This window comes from Rhea pennata, chromosome 19 (assembly GCF_028389875.1).
Source record: "Rhea pennata isolate bPtePen1 chromosome 19, bPtePen1.pri, whole genome shotgun sequence".
NCBI lineage: Eukaryota > Metazoa > Chordata > Aves > Rheiformes > Rheidae > Rhea > Rhea pennata.
In genome coordinates, this window is record NC_084681.1 from 9,325,229 (window position 1) to 9,341,071 (window position 15,843).

A 15,843-nucleotide genomic window follows, 5' to 3' on the forward strand; every position below is an offset into this window, starting at 1 on the left:
GGAAAGAGCAGCATTGTGGGTAAATATATGTGCTTCTGGTGACGATTACCCTCAAAGTAATTAGTTTTTAAATCAGGCAGACATTTCAGGAACTACTCACTATGAGCAGCTTAATTATTTATACTCCCTTTTATTCTTATTATTTACAGTCATCCTCTTTGAAAGGGAGATGCTTTCTGGGTCGGGCTATTCAGGCTGACCTGAAACCCTCCTCGAGCCTGGCCTGGCTGCACGACATCTTCTCCGGAGCAAGCCCTGCTACCAGTCGCGGAAAGAAATGAGCTGCCCACCCCCAAAGCCAAGCTGCCCAGGAGGGATTCCCTTCCCTTTTGGGTGGCAAGACAAACCGGACCGAACGCAGCCTTCCCACCAGCCGCTGCAGAGTGCCCCACGCCGCTCGCTAATTGAACTCTCACTTGTCTTCATTTCCCTCATTTGTTAAAGTGAGGCCACTCAGTAAGCCATTAGTGCAAGGCCTTTTCAGTCAGCCACAGCATCCTTAGGCAAATTCCCCTCGGAGTCGGCTCAGGGAAGGCTCAGCCCCAGGGACAGGGCTCCCGCTTGACTGCTGAGCATCCTGGCTATGGTGGCTACTGGGCGACGCTGCATGTTGGCCCAGCCTTTTCCGGGCGTTTGGATGTTAGCAGAGAAAGGGAGACAGCTGAGCGCAGCTCAGGACCGAGCTGCATGTCCAAGCTTGGGAGGCCCCTTACCTGCCCTGCGCTCTGCTGCTTGAGAAAGCGGAGCTGCAGCCAGACGGGGAGACCATATCTGACATTTCCGAGCTCCGTCAGAGCATCTGGTGTTATCGCTCCCCCTCCGTCAAACCCACTTCTCCGTGGCTTCTCAACATCTGGAAGCCGTTCACTGTACCAGTCTCATGAACAGGTCTTTGACTTGGAAAAGCTCTTCCTTTGGGCTAAATAATTATTTCTCAGCATGGGAATTTGGCCTACTTCCTTTCTCCCAAACAAGAAATGATTTCTCAAGCTAACACCAGCAGAGCACCTGCCTGGCCAAAGATACAGCCCAGCAGCCCCAGCTCCCACCCTCCCCTGCTGCAGCATGTCCAGGCGTTAGCCAGCAGCTAAGGAAAATTACCAAAGCTGACACTAGTGAAGGGAAAAACCACCACGCAGGGGAAAGCTGCTGTGGACTTGTCCAGAAGCACAGCCTGTGGTCCATATTCATAATTATTGGCGCTACATGGGCAAGAAGAGCAGATGTGAGTGCACGAACTAAAGCAAGCACCATACCTGGCTTTGCAGTACCAAAAAAAAAAAAAAAAAAAAATCACTAAGGATGGATTTAGCATTAGGGTGAAGTAGGCTTATGGGCAAACATTACTGCACACTGGAAAGTCTTATTTACTCCACTGCAATCCCAGGTGAAGCAAAGGGTTAAAAAAAAAAAGAAAACACATTACATAAGCCTAACTTGTCCTGTCCTCTACTTACCTGCAGGTAACCCACCTTGAATAAAGTCACCTTCTCTCCTACTGTGTTTGTTTCTGTACAGTCCAACAGGCTCAGAAAAAAAAAAAAAAAGAAGAAAAAAAAAAGACTAATCCTACAGATTGGTGAACCAAAGCCAGCCACCTTCCATGCATATTTGATTGCATTTCTTTGCACAGTGAAGTTGCTAGAGCATCAGCTGTTACACATACGGTCCAACAAACATTTGGCTTAAGTTAAAAACAACTGCAGAATTAGCACAGATGAGACACACAGAGTTCAGTTCTGCTCTCAACTCTCCAGCAGGCCAGTAAATAGCAGAGCCCATATTTCCTATTATTTCAGATTACTGGGCACTTCATCCGAGACACCGGGGCCCAGCTGCCCTCCCTGGGCACTTACAAGGTCGCAGAGGCCCGCTGGTTCGGCTCCCCAGCGCGCTCAGCATCATCACTTCGTAGATGAACGGGGCCAGGTACCTCAGGGCAGAAAAATCAAGGGGATTAGCAAAAAGCAGCCCCCCCTCACCCTGGCTTTGCCCCAAAAAGGGCTGAGCACAGCGCTGCTGGGGACACGGCCACCCTCTTTGGGCTGCTCTCCTCTCCCTGTCCACCCATGCAGGACTTGGGTGGCGTCAATCACACCAAAACCCCACAGATTTTAAAAAAGATTTCCAGATTTCCCCCCCCTCCAAAAAAAAAATAATAATCACACATTTCCAAACAAGCCTCTTTCTATTTGCATTTGAAACATTTATTTTGGGAAATACATATTAAACACTATTATTTATACAAAAATGGACTAAATTTGTCATAATGCTTGTAACCCCCAAAAGGCCATTTTAACAGATCTGGATGACTTTTTTTTTATTGTATTATTTTTTTCTTCAAAAAAAAAAAATCAGGTTATAAAGGTGAAAGCGGCATGTCTTGCTTGGCCCAGCTTGAGATACTGACTAGGGGTAAAGAAAAAAAAGTTTAAGATGACATTTGCAGAAGTGCCTCACACAAAAGATTTTCTCCCCTTTAATAGTCTTTTTTTAAAAAAAACACTTGAAATATATATTTTTTTCCGTTAATACACTTTTTTTTTTCATTTTTGCTAAAATATAGCAAGTCAGCAAGTAAATAACTGTTCTTCCTCAACAGCTCAGTAACAATTCCTACGCGATGTTGAGGAGGGAAAAAAAAACCACCAGAGTTAAGGGGGCGAACGGATTCTCCTTGCAACGCAAAGGCGCCCGCGCACGGTCGGTCCCGAATCCCGGGGTCCTTCCCGAGGCTTCCTCCTGCGCGGGTGCCGAGCTGGGTCCCGCCGGAGCTGCCGTGCTGCCCCGTTCCCGGCCCGGGCCGGGCCACCCGCGCAAGGAGCGACGCGGCAACGGCAGCCTGCAAAGCCGCTGCCGGCGCTGGGAGTTTGAGCACCCTCTTTCCTTCTCGTCACCCGTAAACGCGCTGTGCCCCAAGTGGAGACCGTCTGGTGAGCTCGGCAGGCATCTGCCAGCGGCTGGAAGATGGGATGTGCTGCTATTTTAAGCACGTGCTGAAAGACGGGTGACCTGCATGTCGGTTCATCCATTAGACGGGATACCACTGATGGATGGAGCGGACATTATTTCCCAAAGAGCCATGCAAGCACAGTTGGGGGCAGGTAGAGGCTCTGCTCCAAGACCACTCGCTCGTGCGTCATGCAGCAGTTGTTTAATTAGCCTCGTGCACGAGCTTTTCCTACAGATGTTTTGTTATTTTATTTATTTTTTTAAAAACCACGAGGCAGATGGTGTCAGAGCTGGTCAAAAGGAGCATGTAAAGAAGAGGAGGTCCTACGCTACAAAACGCCGCCCCAGCCCTTCCTACGGCCAGGGGCTAACATGCAGGGCTCGGTCTGCACACGCACACGGTCCCCTCGCAGGAGGACTAGCCAAATTAGGGAGCTTGTTACATACGTACACATCACATGAGGGATCAAAAAGATTAAACCAAAAAACGCCCTCCTCTGACTTACTGAAAAGCCCAATAATCACAAGGGTTGGGCAGGACAAAAAACTCCAGCTTCCTACCACCGCTTTGCAGAGACGTTCCTTTCTCAGCCCCCTTCAGACAAACATACTCTGAGCCTTCGACAGAAAACAAACCTTACTGAATTAAAAATAAATATACAAGCGTTCCCAGGAAACCAGCCATATCTATGGTCCAAGCCGCGAGTGACAAGGAAGAGGAGTCTCTATAAGGAGTCGTTGTCTGGATAAGCATTTTTCCAGGCTGCAAAGACAGACAGCATAAGCCCTCCCTCTCCCCAGCCTTTCCCAACTATTGCATGGGTAACAGTCTTGAAAGGCACTTCTCCCAAAGCAGGTAGCTCTGCCTGGCCATGATTTGGTGATAGGCGAGTTAACGCCTAAACACTCCCAGTTTATTGCATGAAGGAAAGGTACAGGGGCCGGGGTGAGGGGCTGGCTGGTCCTGGAGGGCTGGAGAGGGCTTGGGAGGAGGAGGAGGCAGGAGACAAGTATGTCACCATCTTGCTCTCTTCATCTCACCGTACCTTGCTTCTGAAGGCTACATTCACTCGGCGCAACTCTTGCCTTCAATGGACGGAGAAGAAAACAGCAAAGCCACGGGACAAAGAGGGACTCGGCCTTCAGCAAATTCACCTGCTTCCCGTGGCCTCAGCATGGCAGGAAAGGCAGCAGGTAGGAGCTTACCCGAGACCTTCCCTCCGCTGCCGGGCTCTCAGCAGGCTCCCCATGGGCAGCAGAAGCTGGAGCGGACAGTTAGTGGGGAGAGGCTCTACCTGGTCCCGAGAGCCACGGTGGAGAACGGAGAGAGGCCAACCTCCGCGTGGGGCGGTTGCTGCCTTCCGCCGTTCCCCAGCCCTGACAGCTCCCCCAGCCCCAGGCAACACTCGGCAGAGGCTGAGGAAGAAAGTCATGCCACAAAGCGGGCAGCGCAGGGGGACGGGAGGCTGCCACGCTCTGCCCGACGAGATATGGCACCTGGTTATTTGGTCAGTTAACATTGGCAGTGGGGGGGGGGAGGGGGTTGGAGAAGAGGGACAGTGGCAGAGGGTTCATATAAAAATAAACGAAGGGGGAATAGCGAGCGTGAGCGAGCAAGGTCCTGGCTACAGAGCGAGACGGGTTATATTTCGTTAGCCACCAGCTCTTTGTCGGTCACCCCATTGGAGAGCGAGCTCTGGCCTTCGTTCAACCTCTTGACCCTGTAGGCTTCAAAGTGGATGTTGCTGGTAATATCCTTTATGTTCTGCATGTGTGTCCTGAGGGAAACAGAAGACATCGGGGCCAGTTATGTCCCCCTGCGTGCACAGGGCAGGTCCATCCAGCACCATCTCTGCTACTCCAACCCAACTGCAAGCCTGCACCCCGTAACATCTGCTTGCAACCACCCTCCCCAGCCTGAATTTCCTCTCCAGCTTTACTAGTTAATGAAACTTCTTTAGAGAGTGGGAGGGAAGTGGAGGCAATTACAGACAGCCTAGAACAGAAACTCTCAGTGGCATCAGCAGCCTGTGTGTTTGGCACAAGGGGATCCCTTGCTGCCTAAGGGCCCTTTTGGGAAGGCCCCAGTCCCAAGAGGGCATAGGACTGTGCCTGAAGCCCTGCACAGCTGTTTACCAGAGCTTTTCTTGCAGCAGGTCTAGGAGGAGCCCATGCTCTCCCTGAGCAGGCCACGGGGTTCAGCATGGACCCTACAACAATACTGTCCTCATCTGCAGAGGGAAGGGCCCAGGAGGGTGATGACTCGGAATTGGGGTAATGCATCGAGGAGGACACAGAGCTTGTGCGGGGTCACTAAAGCCAAGACCTCCAGCTGATCTTGGTAGGTGAGCTGCAGTCACACTATACCCTGCGTCCTACTGTCAAGTTCAGCTCTCCCACATGCTCCCACTGCTTTTCTCCTCTCTTGCTCAGCAACACAGCTGAGAAAAGCACCCTTGAATGGGGCTACTCCTTGCACAGGGGCTGCTGCGGTCGTGGAGGGCGAGCGAAGCAGCCACCTGTTTCACGCTGGGCTCTCGCCTTCGTTTTGATGCCACCTGGTGACCAAAGGTTACACAAACATGGCAACAGTCCCACTGACCTGATGAGGAGGTCCCGCAGGTAGGCAAACTCACAGTGTGTCGTATTCTCCACTGGTGGGGAAGAGAAAGAAAACCATCAGCATTCACCGCACACACCAACGGCAGAAGTGCAGCAGCAGCGTTGAGGAAGGAAGGGCCCTACGGAGGGTCACACTTCCCCTGCTGTCCTGCACACAACGAAGGAGCTCTCTGCAGCATCCCCCAGCCTACAGCATGGTTTCCCCCATCTCACCACTGTAAGTTTGAGTAGGTGAGAAACAGTGAACCATTTTCAGAGAGATTTTGAAGGAAAAGGGGAAGGGTGAGCTCTGCAGCAGGCACCAGGCATGACTCAAAAGAACAAAGTTTCATTTTTAGCTTCACCATGAATGTCCTCTGATATCTCAAGCATATCTCTGACTTTACTTCCCCATGTTGCTTACTGCAGAGGAATAATGTGATCTCCCACTGACAGAAGTATGACTGCTGTCTCAACAGGGCTTAGGAGGAGGAAAAGAGTGTTTGTAAGAGGATGGGGCGAAAAAAGCAAAAATTGCTCCACCACAATCAGTATCGCAGCTTTTTGTTTGCCAGGCATTTGCATTTAGAGGGTCAGCTCCCTTTGTTGTGTCCGTTCCCCTACCCCAGGCTTGAACCTAATGCAGAAATAACATGACAAAAACATTATTTTGCCAGCAAGACTGCCAGCGACCACTGCTGGGTCTGTGGGTCTCCCTGTGCTGAAGATGCCACATACTCTAAAGGTGAGTAGCTTTTCTTAAGCTACTCCAAAGCCCACCAAACTCAGAGCTTCCAAGGATAGAGCACAAGAGGGCAGCAGAGCTTTAAAATACACTGATTTTTCCTGGCATCATAAGCACTCATTCAAAACAGGATTCCTATAGAGAATCATAAATGAGAGAAATCTGTAAGAAATGAAGGGGAAGAAGATAGAAGAATGGTGTTGAAGATGTGTCTGTAAGCTGCTAAAAGTCAGGGATGGGGGAAAATGTGTTGAAGCGCTGGAGCCATGAACCTTCATCTAGCCTTTAAACTGTGATTTAAAATGGAGGGGAGAAAAGGGAAGATACTAATGTGATGAAGAAGAGGGAACAGACCCCACAAGGGCACCAGTTGAGTGCATGGTGAAGCGTGCAGAGAATTACAGATGCCAGGGAAAGGCTCTGTTCTGAACTTGAGACATAGAGACGTCAGCACTGAACTCATCGGCCCTCAAATCCAGCCATCAGACGTTTAATTATGTGACAAGCAATGCAACAGAAACATCAAAGTAGAAGGCCCGGAAGAAAGCAGAGATGAGAAACACAGAAGCATCATCTTCTCTCTCCACTCAACAGCCACCCTGAACTGCACAAAGGCTCAGAAACTCAGTGCAGGAGTATTGGCCAAATCATTTCCAGTCCCCCAAATACTGAGGAAGTAATTCTCTTTGGAGGGCCAGGGAAGCAGTAGGTACATCTAGATTTCTACTGCTAGTTTTGGGTCTCATCATCTTCTGCCAGGGCAATGGGATGGGCTCGGGAGGTAAGAAAACAAGGACAAGATACCTTCAATGGTGCCCCATTTGGTCTTCCTTCCAAGGATTCTTCTTCCATTAACCTGGTACTCCTGGTCACTACCCACCACTGCAAATGGGATCATTTCCTGAGCAAAGAAAAGTCATAGGTTAATTTTTCCCTCTGAAAACCAATGAGGAAACCAAGCTGGTGAGTAAAATCTCAGGTGAGGCAGTCTCCAGCCAGCTATTACAGCAAGGACTCAAGTCTGCAATGGATCCAGCTCCCGACTGGTCCTGGGCCCCTCCTCCTACGTCTCAAGTGGTTTTCACGGCAGTTTCATGCAACCAGACAGCCAGCCAGTGTCCAAGGCTCCTGAGCAATGTTGCTTGCTGGAAACCACAGGATCCCAGGAACCCAGCTGCAGTACCTCTCATACATCTGACCAACCTAGGCATGTCTCTCACTTTTGATTTCCCCTTAGCGACTGCTCCTAGCTCTGTGAAGCTTTCAGCTGAGCTCAGACCAGATTCCAGGAGCATGGGGCTCTGACAGAAATGAACGGCTGCTACCACCCATGGGCTGCCTGCCCCACACTCTCTCAACCTTGCATCTCTAGCTCTCTCAACCGTGGGTCAGTACAGGAGCCTCAGTCCTGTCTGCTCCCCTCCTCAAAGTCTGCTGTGCTTCAATATTTCAAGCCTTCATGTAAGACCAGAACAAAGCCTGTCCAAGCCTTGCACTTCGCTCTGGCAGGGGCTAGCATATAGCCAGCAAGCCTAGGGGAAACACTGATACTTCCCTAGGAACCTCCCCCAGCATCCAGCAACCAGCCAGTGGCGGCTCAGTTACTTCCTGATCCAAGGTAGTATCTTTTTATTTACATTTTTCTTCTTCCTTGAATTTATCCAATCCACTTTTTCTAGCCAATAAGTCATTAGCTACTCCCTGCAGCAAGTAATTCAGGTTGATGAAATCAGACCAGCCACCGGGCAAAATCTCTGCAGCCAGCAGGGAGGTTGCTCCCTTTGCTAGCAACAGGCAGACATCAGCATTCACCGCTCCTATGAAAGGGCAAGAGGCTAAGGGACTTCCTCATCTAGTTGTTACTGAGGGCACATTCGAAGAACAGACCTAGAAGAAAGGAGCCATGACATAGACAGGAGAAGCAATCCTCCCCAAATGCATTTCTCACCCTCTTTCTGTCCCTGCTTTGAGCTCTGGCCCCATCTTTGGTCAGACGGGGATAAGGCACAGTACCTTCAGAAAGAAAATACAGGAACTTTGCAAGAGGCTCCCAAGACATCAGCTATCAGGAGCTGCAAGCCCCCATCCAAGCACATTCAAGCCACAACACCACACACTAACCCTGAATTTCTCATTTACTAGCCGATCTTCAGAGTCTTCATCAAATTCCTTCTGAGGATACACGTCAATCCCATTGGCAAGAAGATCAGCTGTGATCTAGGAGAAGAGAAGCAGAGAAACACATGAATGAGATGTGCAAGAAGGAAGAACAGCAGCACCCCCACTACAGTGGCTGCTCCCAGCCAGCCCAAGAGGCATGTAGGAACAAACCTGTCAGGGTCCACTCAGTACTAGAAGACTAGACAGCCAAGCAGTATTATCTTCCCTTTCCTTCCTTAACACTGCCCACCTGGAGAATAGGGACTCCTGTTTAACTGCTAACCACCTATCAAGTGCTCGCCCTGGAAGCTCTAGGAGAGCCTTATGCCAAGATATGGTTCCTGTTCAGTCTGAGGAGAGGGTCTCACAGAGAGAGATGAGCTTACAAGAGCCAGGCTCTGCTTTTTCATTGAGAAGACCGTAGGAAATTACAAGTTGCACCAAACAATGGGGAACATAGTTGTCAAGACATGTGGTGCTGGACCCAAAATTAAGAGGTTGTTTTCTAGTGTTTGCTTAAGCTCCTTGCAAAAGAAGTTACTGCAGAGTACAATCTGAGAGGGGACAGGCGCACAGACAGCTCAGAGCGTAACCAGCTCTAAGGATATTGCCTCTGTGAAAAGGGGAAAAAAAACCCACCACACTGAAATCCAATTCCTATACGGAGACTTGGCTAATACAGCACCAGGAACACAGTGGATCAGCCTTCCCGAAGAAGCTGCCAAACCTGAATTCATACCTGAGTGCCAGCTCCTATCACATCCTAGGGTGGTGAACTCCTCTACATAAGCCCTACATTCTCAGTTGGCAAAGGAGATACATCCAAGCCAAAGAAAACCCCTGAGCCAGGCCTCTGATCCCACCCCAAGCCAAGCCCACATACCATTTTAGGGGAACAACCCAACATAAGCCAACTCCACAGGGCAGAGGACTCCATTTGAGTAGCTCAGTGCAATGCTCACATAAGCCAGAAACCAGGCCACATGAACCAAAGGGAGGAAGCAGGCAGATTAATGCTCCATCATGACCTGTCCAGCCTGAAACAAACCCAGAAATTAAACACCTCCTCCTAACCAGTTCAACCCCTCCAAGTGCAGGCAGGGCCATTGCCTTTTGGAAGTGTGCATGCATGCACGTTGGAGCCATGTTAAAAATCCCAATCCACATCTTAGCTGGTGCAAAACTGGATTGATTACTTGCTCCTCTGCACCAGGAGTTGATCTGGAGACTAATTTACCAAGGATGAGCCCCTCGGAGAATGGGCATGGCAGACGAGCCAGCAAGGCTGTGTTCCCCTCTCCATCTGTGAAGGATTTCAGAGGTCTGGTTACAGTCAGAAGTGTAACCAGAGATGGGGCGAGTTTATCCCGCCTGCTCTCTGGGCCACAGGCCGCTCTTCCTCGCCACTTGCACCCACTTGGCAGATCCGCGCAAGCCCAGCTTGGCTCTGGGCCCCGCTGCGAACGAGACCCGCTTTTGCTACTTTAGTTCATTAGCGGCAGAGCCGACAAGCCAGATGGATTCTCCCACAGCACTGGCAACACTGTCAGCACCATTCCCACAGCACGATCTTCTGTTACACGGATGATATCAGAGGCAAAGCGTGCCCAGATGGAGTTTCAGATTCCAGACTGACTCCATAGTTCCAGCAGTCAGGCAGTCAATGACAGACACACAGGCATGCATGTATATGCACGTGCTTGCGGCCTCTGAATGAAGCAAGCAATCTGGAAAGGCCATTGGAGAGACTAGCAGCACCTTGGACTGACACCTCTCACACCTCTTCAGCCCCCCAGCCCTCCTTCCTCTCATCCTCCAGCACCAGCTCTGAACACAACTCTCCATGAGCTGGCTGACATGCTCATCAAGTCCAGTCTGGATTAAGGCATAGCTCCATTTCCAGAAATCCCTTAGCTCATTGCAGAGGGAACCGCTTGCAGATTTGGGTTTCAGCCCCCAAGACTAGACTGAATATTTCAGTTCCTGACCCTGCTCTTCACAAACTGGGAAGACACTAAAATGAGCTCAAACTCAGCATGGCAACAGCACTCATGCTCTTCTGCATGGATGCGGTGAATAACACCCTAGCTAGCATGCTGTCTCCTCCAGACACTTGCACCCCCCATCCCTAACAAAGATGGCTCCTCAAAACCACCCCTTTGGCAAAGCCCACTCCACCCTTTCCCCTTGCCTCACATCCCTGCTTGAAGCAGGGACGTGCAGGAAGCAAACTCCTGACCTCTGGGAGCTCAAAGGGACAGTGGAGTCCAGGACTCCAGAGCCCAAGAGGCCCACCCCACGCTTATCTTCTTTTGCTGTCTGAAACGCAAGAAATAAGAGCCTGCAGAAGTTAACTCTCTCCACTTCAGGGCAATGAGCTACCCACAGCCACAACCTCGCTCCTTTTGGAGCTCAGTTCCAGGGCAGTAGACCACAATCCTGGCAATCTTCTCTGCCACTACCCAATTCGTCTCTGTTCTGCTCAGAACTCATTGCATTGCACACGGATATGTAGGGAGCCCTGGCTGAGTGACTGGTTTTGGCAAAACTCGGTCTATTCATGCTCAAAAATGCAATTCAGACTCTTAGAACAAGACAAGAGGTGATTGATGGCTTGCTTATTTTTGCAGCAAACACTGAGGCCATCACGCCTGCAGCCACATCAGCAGCTATGGTAACGGATTTACAGTCCTCTGCCGAAACCCAGAGCAAAGCCTCTCTGCAGCACCAGACATGCATGCGTGGAGGAAACCACATGCCTTGCTGTGAATTTGAACTGACCCTTCTCAGCTCCCCACCAATGCAATCAGGGGAGCTTCATAGTTTGCTCTTCCCACAAATCTTGCCCGGCTAAGCTCAGACACACATATTTTTGCCTGGTTACTGTATTGGTGCGAAGGAAGGATTTTCCAGGCTCTATATGCAGCACTCTCCACCTTTCAGAATAATAAAAAACTGCCTCAACATAATCACAACAACAACAACATTAAAGGAAGCAGGAGGAACAGGCCCCAAGACTAAGAGTGCAAAATTTATCCTGCACTGACAACGATCCAAGAGAAACACAAGGAACTGTTTGGAGCGAAGGCCTTTCCTGCTGCCACCTGGGATCACTCAGAGCTGCAGCCGGAGGAATGCGCCGGGCTCCCGGCCAGGCGCTCGGCTCCGCAGACCTGCGGGGCGAAGGCGGGGGGAGAGCGGGCCGGGGGAAGACGTGCAGCCCTTACCCTTTGTTTGAAGTAGTCCCTCTCCTCCAGCGTTAGCGTGTCGGCTTTTGCAATCACCGGGACAATGTTGACCACTTTGCTCAGGCGCTTCATGAACTCGATGTCCAGCGGTCGCAGCCTGCGGAAGACAGAAGAAAGGGGCTCGCGGGCGGCAAGCGAGGACCCGGGGGCTGCCGCGATCCTCAGCGGAGAGGGGGCGTTCAAAGGCTAGATGCAGAGGAGGAGTAATTTTCTTTCAGAGAGGAAAAGCAAAGGCGTTTTCCTAAAAGCACGACAGCACGCAGCTGCCTCGCACAAGCGGTTCGCAGACAAACACTTAAAACGTTTCCTGTCCTCGTTTCAAAGCGCCACACTCATCCGTGAGCCCCCACAAAACCCCCAGAGCGGCAGAGGGCCCCGACCGGATGCTCCGCCACCGAGGACCGGAGGAACTCGCCCAGAGCTACGCGAGTCCTTGGCAAAGCAGGGAGCAGAGCACGGGCGCTGGCAGCTGCAGGACAGGCTGCCCGTGACATACAACACAAATCAAGAAGGTGAAGAGCGACCACAGTGCAAAGCCCTCTCCAGGCTTGCCCAGGAGGCCACACGCATGCACACGCTGCCCGAGGACATGCCAGGTTGGCATGACCTGGCTACGGGTCGCTGTTCCTGGTCAAGCACATTCCCACACCGGGCACCAACCTGCTGTCGTGCACAAGCCAGGATTTCGACTTGTGTCCGCTGGTTCAGATTCAAAGAGGCTCTGTTAATTCTCAAGCTGATCACATGGCACAGAAGAGACTCTGCTCGTTCCAGAGGGCAAAAAAGTCAGAAAATTTCTACAACAAAAGTCTCAGCAGACCAAAGCTGCAGAGATTGCATAACCTAAATAATCAGCTGCTCAGGAAATGCCTCCCTGTTAAATGCTCCTGCTGACAGCCTGTATGCGACCTCCAGTGCCACTCTCCTCGCTGCATCTCCGGGCTGCAATCCAGCTACACACAGCAACGAGGGCTCGAGGGGCCTGCCCACGACCCTGCCTCGGTACTTAGGCCCTCAGTCCTCCCTGAAGGTATTTTTATTGCTGATAGTTCCCAAACTAGCTAGATGAAAGCCTGCCTGGAGATGTCTTCACATGCTGCAGTCTCCCCATGATGGCTCTGGAGGTGATGGGGGACACATCCCCCAGCAGCGAGCTGAACGTAAAAAGCTAGCGAGCCAGCGTAAAAAGGGAAACACCAAGGTGCCAAGCGCACAACTTCGGCCCACAACAGATCTGGTGACGGGTGCCAGCAGGACATGACCTGATTTATCCTTAGGGAGCTGGGGCAGAGGGAGGCAAAGTCACCTTTCAAAGCTATAAACTGAAACGGCAGAGCTGGGGCCAAGAACCACGTTCCCCCATTTCTAGGTCAGCCCCACTTGCAAACCAGAAGCCTGCGTAACTAAGGAAGAAGCAGAAATAAACAGGGTGGTAAATTAAAATGCTCAGGTGTAACCAGGCTCCGGCAGAGCACTGCGCAGAGGAACACGAAGCCGCGCTGCCCTGCTCGGCCTCCTGCGCAGCACCCCAGGCTGCTCTCCCGCAGACTGCGGCGCGTGACTCATCCGCGTCCATCCCTGGCCAAATCCACTCCCCTCTCAGGCATCGGGCGCTAGCTCCGCACCCACCGCTCCCGGCGGACTGACCCGTAACCTTCTCCGCAAGCCGCTGGAGAGCCGGGCGAGCGGCACGCGCAGCCCGGAGAGCGCATCGCTAGCACGAGGGCAAACAAGCCGCTGGCATGAGCTCAGCAGTCACGGATCACCCTGGGCTTCAGGAACAAAAGAGTTTGGCTATTTAAATAAATAAATAAAGGGAATAAAGCACACAGGGGAACCTCCATGGACACATCTAAGCAGACTGCTGCTGGCAAACATTGTTTGGAGCTCTGTATAATGTATTTCCCAGACCTCCAAGAAAGCAATGCACTTATATTCCCTTCCCAGCAGATTTCTTTCTCCTCCTTTCTCTTTGCTATTTTCAAACAATTTTTCCCCCTTAAAAGCCTCTTCCCCACTGAGACTATGTTCCTGACTCTTTCATCAGCTTTTCTTTTAAAGAGAAGACCAGGATGCATAGGCAGCCCATGCAGATGGACTCAAAAATCAACCAGGCATTTGCGTTTCAGCTCAGACTGCTGCGTAAGAACCCCGCTACCAAGCTCTCATTGATACGTGGAGGATGCCAGAAGCATCCTGCAAGTCTAACAGCAGCACGCAAAGCCATACCCAGCCCACATCCTGCAAGCAGCCTCTGAGCTCCGGGTCCACAAGCACCCACCACCTCCCTGGTGCTCTGCAAGTACCTGGTCTATAGGGGTAACCTCAGCACCTCCCAAGAGGGGCACTCAGGCAAACAGAACTGCCAGTGAGGATTTGAAGGTGATGAAGTACCAGAAAACCTGCGACACAACTCACACAAATAGCAGTGAGGCTACAAGAAAGAGTAAGGGACTGTCTTACAAACACCATTAAGTAGACACCACCAACAGACAGATCTTCAGGATATTTCAGAGGAAAAAAATAAATAAATTAGCAGTTGCAGTCCTAGCCAAATTACTTGAAAAGCAATTCTCAGTAATCAAAGTAAACAGCCTTTTCTCCCTGGCCTGTATGTGCTTTTTACCCCAGTAGGGAAGGCTTACTCCAGCGAGCTTAACGCTCAGTCCATCAATTCTCCTCCAAAGCCTGTGGGCAGCATCAGAGGCAGGAAGCAGCGGGGCCAAGCACAGGATGCCGAGCTTGGGAGTCACCGCACAAGGCTGTTCTTGCTGTGGACCTTGGAGAAATCCCAGCCCCTGACCTGGCTCCCCTCATCTTACAGCAGGGATCACGTCCCACGCAGCCGCGAGCGGGGCTGACACCGGAATCCATGCGCTGAACCCGAGCGCTCTCTCGAGCAACATCACTCTCCTTGAAAAAGCCTGAACAGTCCTGGTCAACAGGAGGGAAAGCAAAGGACTCTACTGAGAGGCAAACTGTATGGCTTAGACTACTGTACAGGTTTCTAGATATTCCACTAATTGCTGCTGCAAAGCCGCCTTTTAAACATTTTAGATTTTTGGAAAAGATACTTTTCACTAAGACTCACTCTGGCATGAGACCCTTAGCTAGAAGTCATGGCCATTCGTCTGTAGATGCCAAAGGACACTGAATGGCTTTAAGGAAATCACAGGCGTGCAGAACTTAATTTGCACATTCACTAATAGCTTTGTGCAGTCACAGGCAGGCACAGTCAAGGTCACAACAGGGCAAGCACGGACCTAATTCATCTCAGACTCCTTCTGCAAGGCGCAGCCCAAGATAGCAGTGACTGGTACCTGCAGGGACCAGTTTTGGTGCTTAATGACTACTGTCACAAGCCGCAGGCCCAACAGCACTGCACTCAGCTGGGTATTTGAACCAAATTCACCTCTACAAGGTGCTGATGCCAGAACCTGAGGAGGATTAGCAATTAAATCATTATATATATGAATAAGCAATGCAGCAAGAGAAAATGAGTTGTTTTATCCACAGTGCAAGGCATCTATGCAAACAGCTTTTTCACAAGCACATCCCCAAAGAAGGGCTGTAGTTCAAAAATAAAAAGCGTGTTTTTCTTCCCCTACTGAAGACAATCACCAGAACTGTACACGCCTAACTAGGCACACACGCTTCAGACTTGCTTGGGGGGGGAGGACTGAAAGACTTCTAAAGGAGGGTGGATGAGCTGCAGCAGGAGCTGCTGCAGGCAGCAAGAGCTCCAGTTGGTGCCAGGTGCTCCCCATTCCCTCTAGCTTAGGGAATCCAACCTGGGTTAGCACACGTTATTTCTGCATACCACCAGCCATTGCGCACAGCACAGACAGCCTCCGAGTGGAGGCTCATTCCTGCTGGTTGCCTTGAAATGCCATTATAGGAATAAAAATCCACTGTGAGCTTCAGAGTTATTTCCTTTTGGTTAAGTCCAAGATCCAACTAGTAGCAAGAATTTGGGCTGTGCATTAAACAAATACCAGCAAGCATCTAGCAGTCACCCAAGCCCCAACACCAGGACCTGTCTGTCTGCTGCATGAATCTAGCTGGCAGCAGCGCTGCAGGGCCACGAGCCAGGTGGGAATCTAGCCCTCTCTGCTGCAGCACCGCTGGCTTTGCCAG

At 51.0% G+C, this 15,843-nt stretch overlaps 1 protein-coding gene across 2 annotated transcripts in view; it reads right to left on the bottom strand.

Moving 5' to 3' along the window:
- Positions 1-2,185: 2,185 nt before the first annotated feature.
- The window catches only part of SEPTIN9 (septin 9), a 126,168-nt gene continuing 112,510 nt past the window's right edge, over positions 2,186-15,843 (bottom strand). For both annotated transcript variants that reach the window (XM_062591377.1, XM_062591376.1), the window contains exons 7-11: positions 11,686-11,803; positions 8,420-8,515; positions 7,103-7,199; positions 5,555-5,606; positions 2,186-4,730 (exon numbers count right to left, since the gene is read on the bottom strand). In XM_062591377.1, coding sequence (XP_062447361.1) covers positions 4,595-4,730; positions 5,555-5,606; positions 7,103-7,199; positions 8,420-8,515; positions 11,686-11,803 — 499 coding nt within the window. In that variant the 3' untranslated portion in view covers positions 2,186-4,594. The remainder of the gene's footprint in view (positions 4,731-5,554; positions 5,607-7,102; positions 7,200-8,419; positions 8,516-11,685; positions 11,804-15,843) is intronic.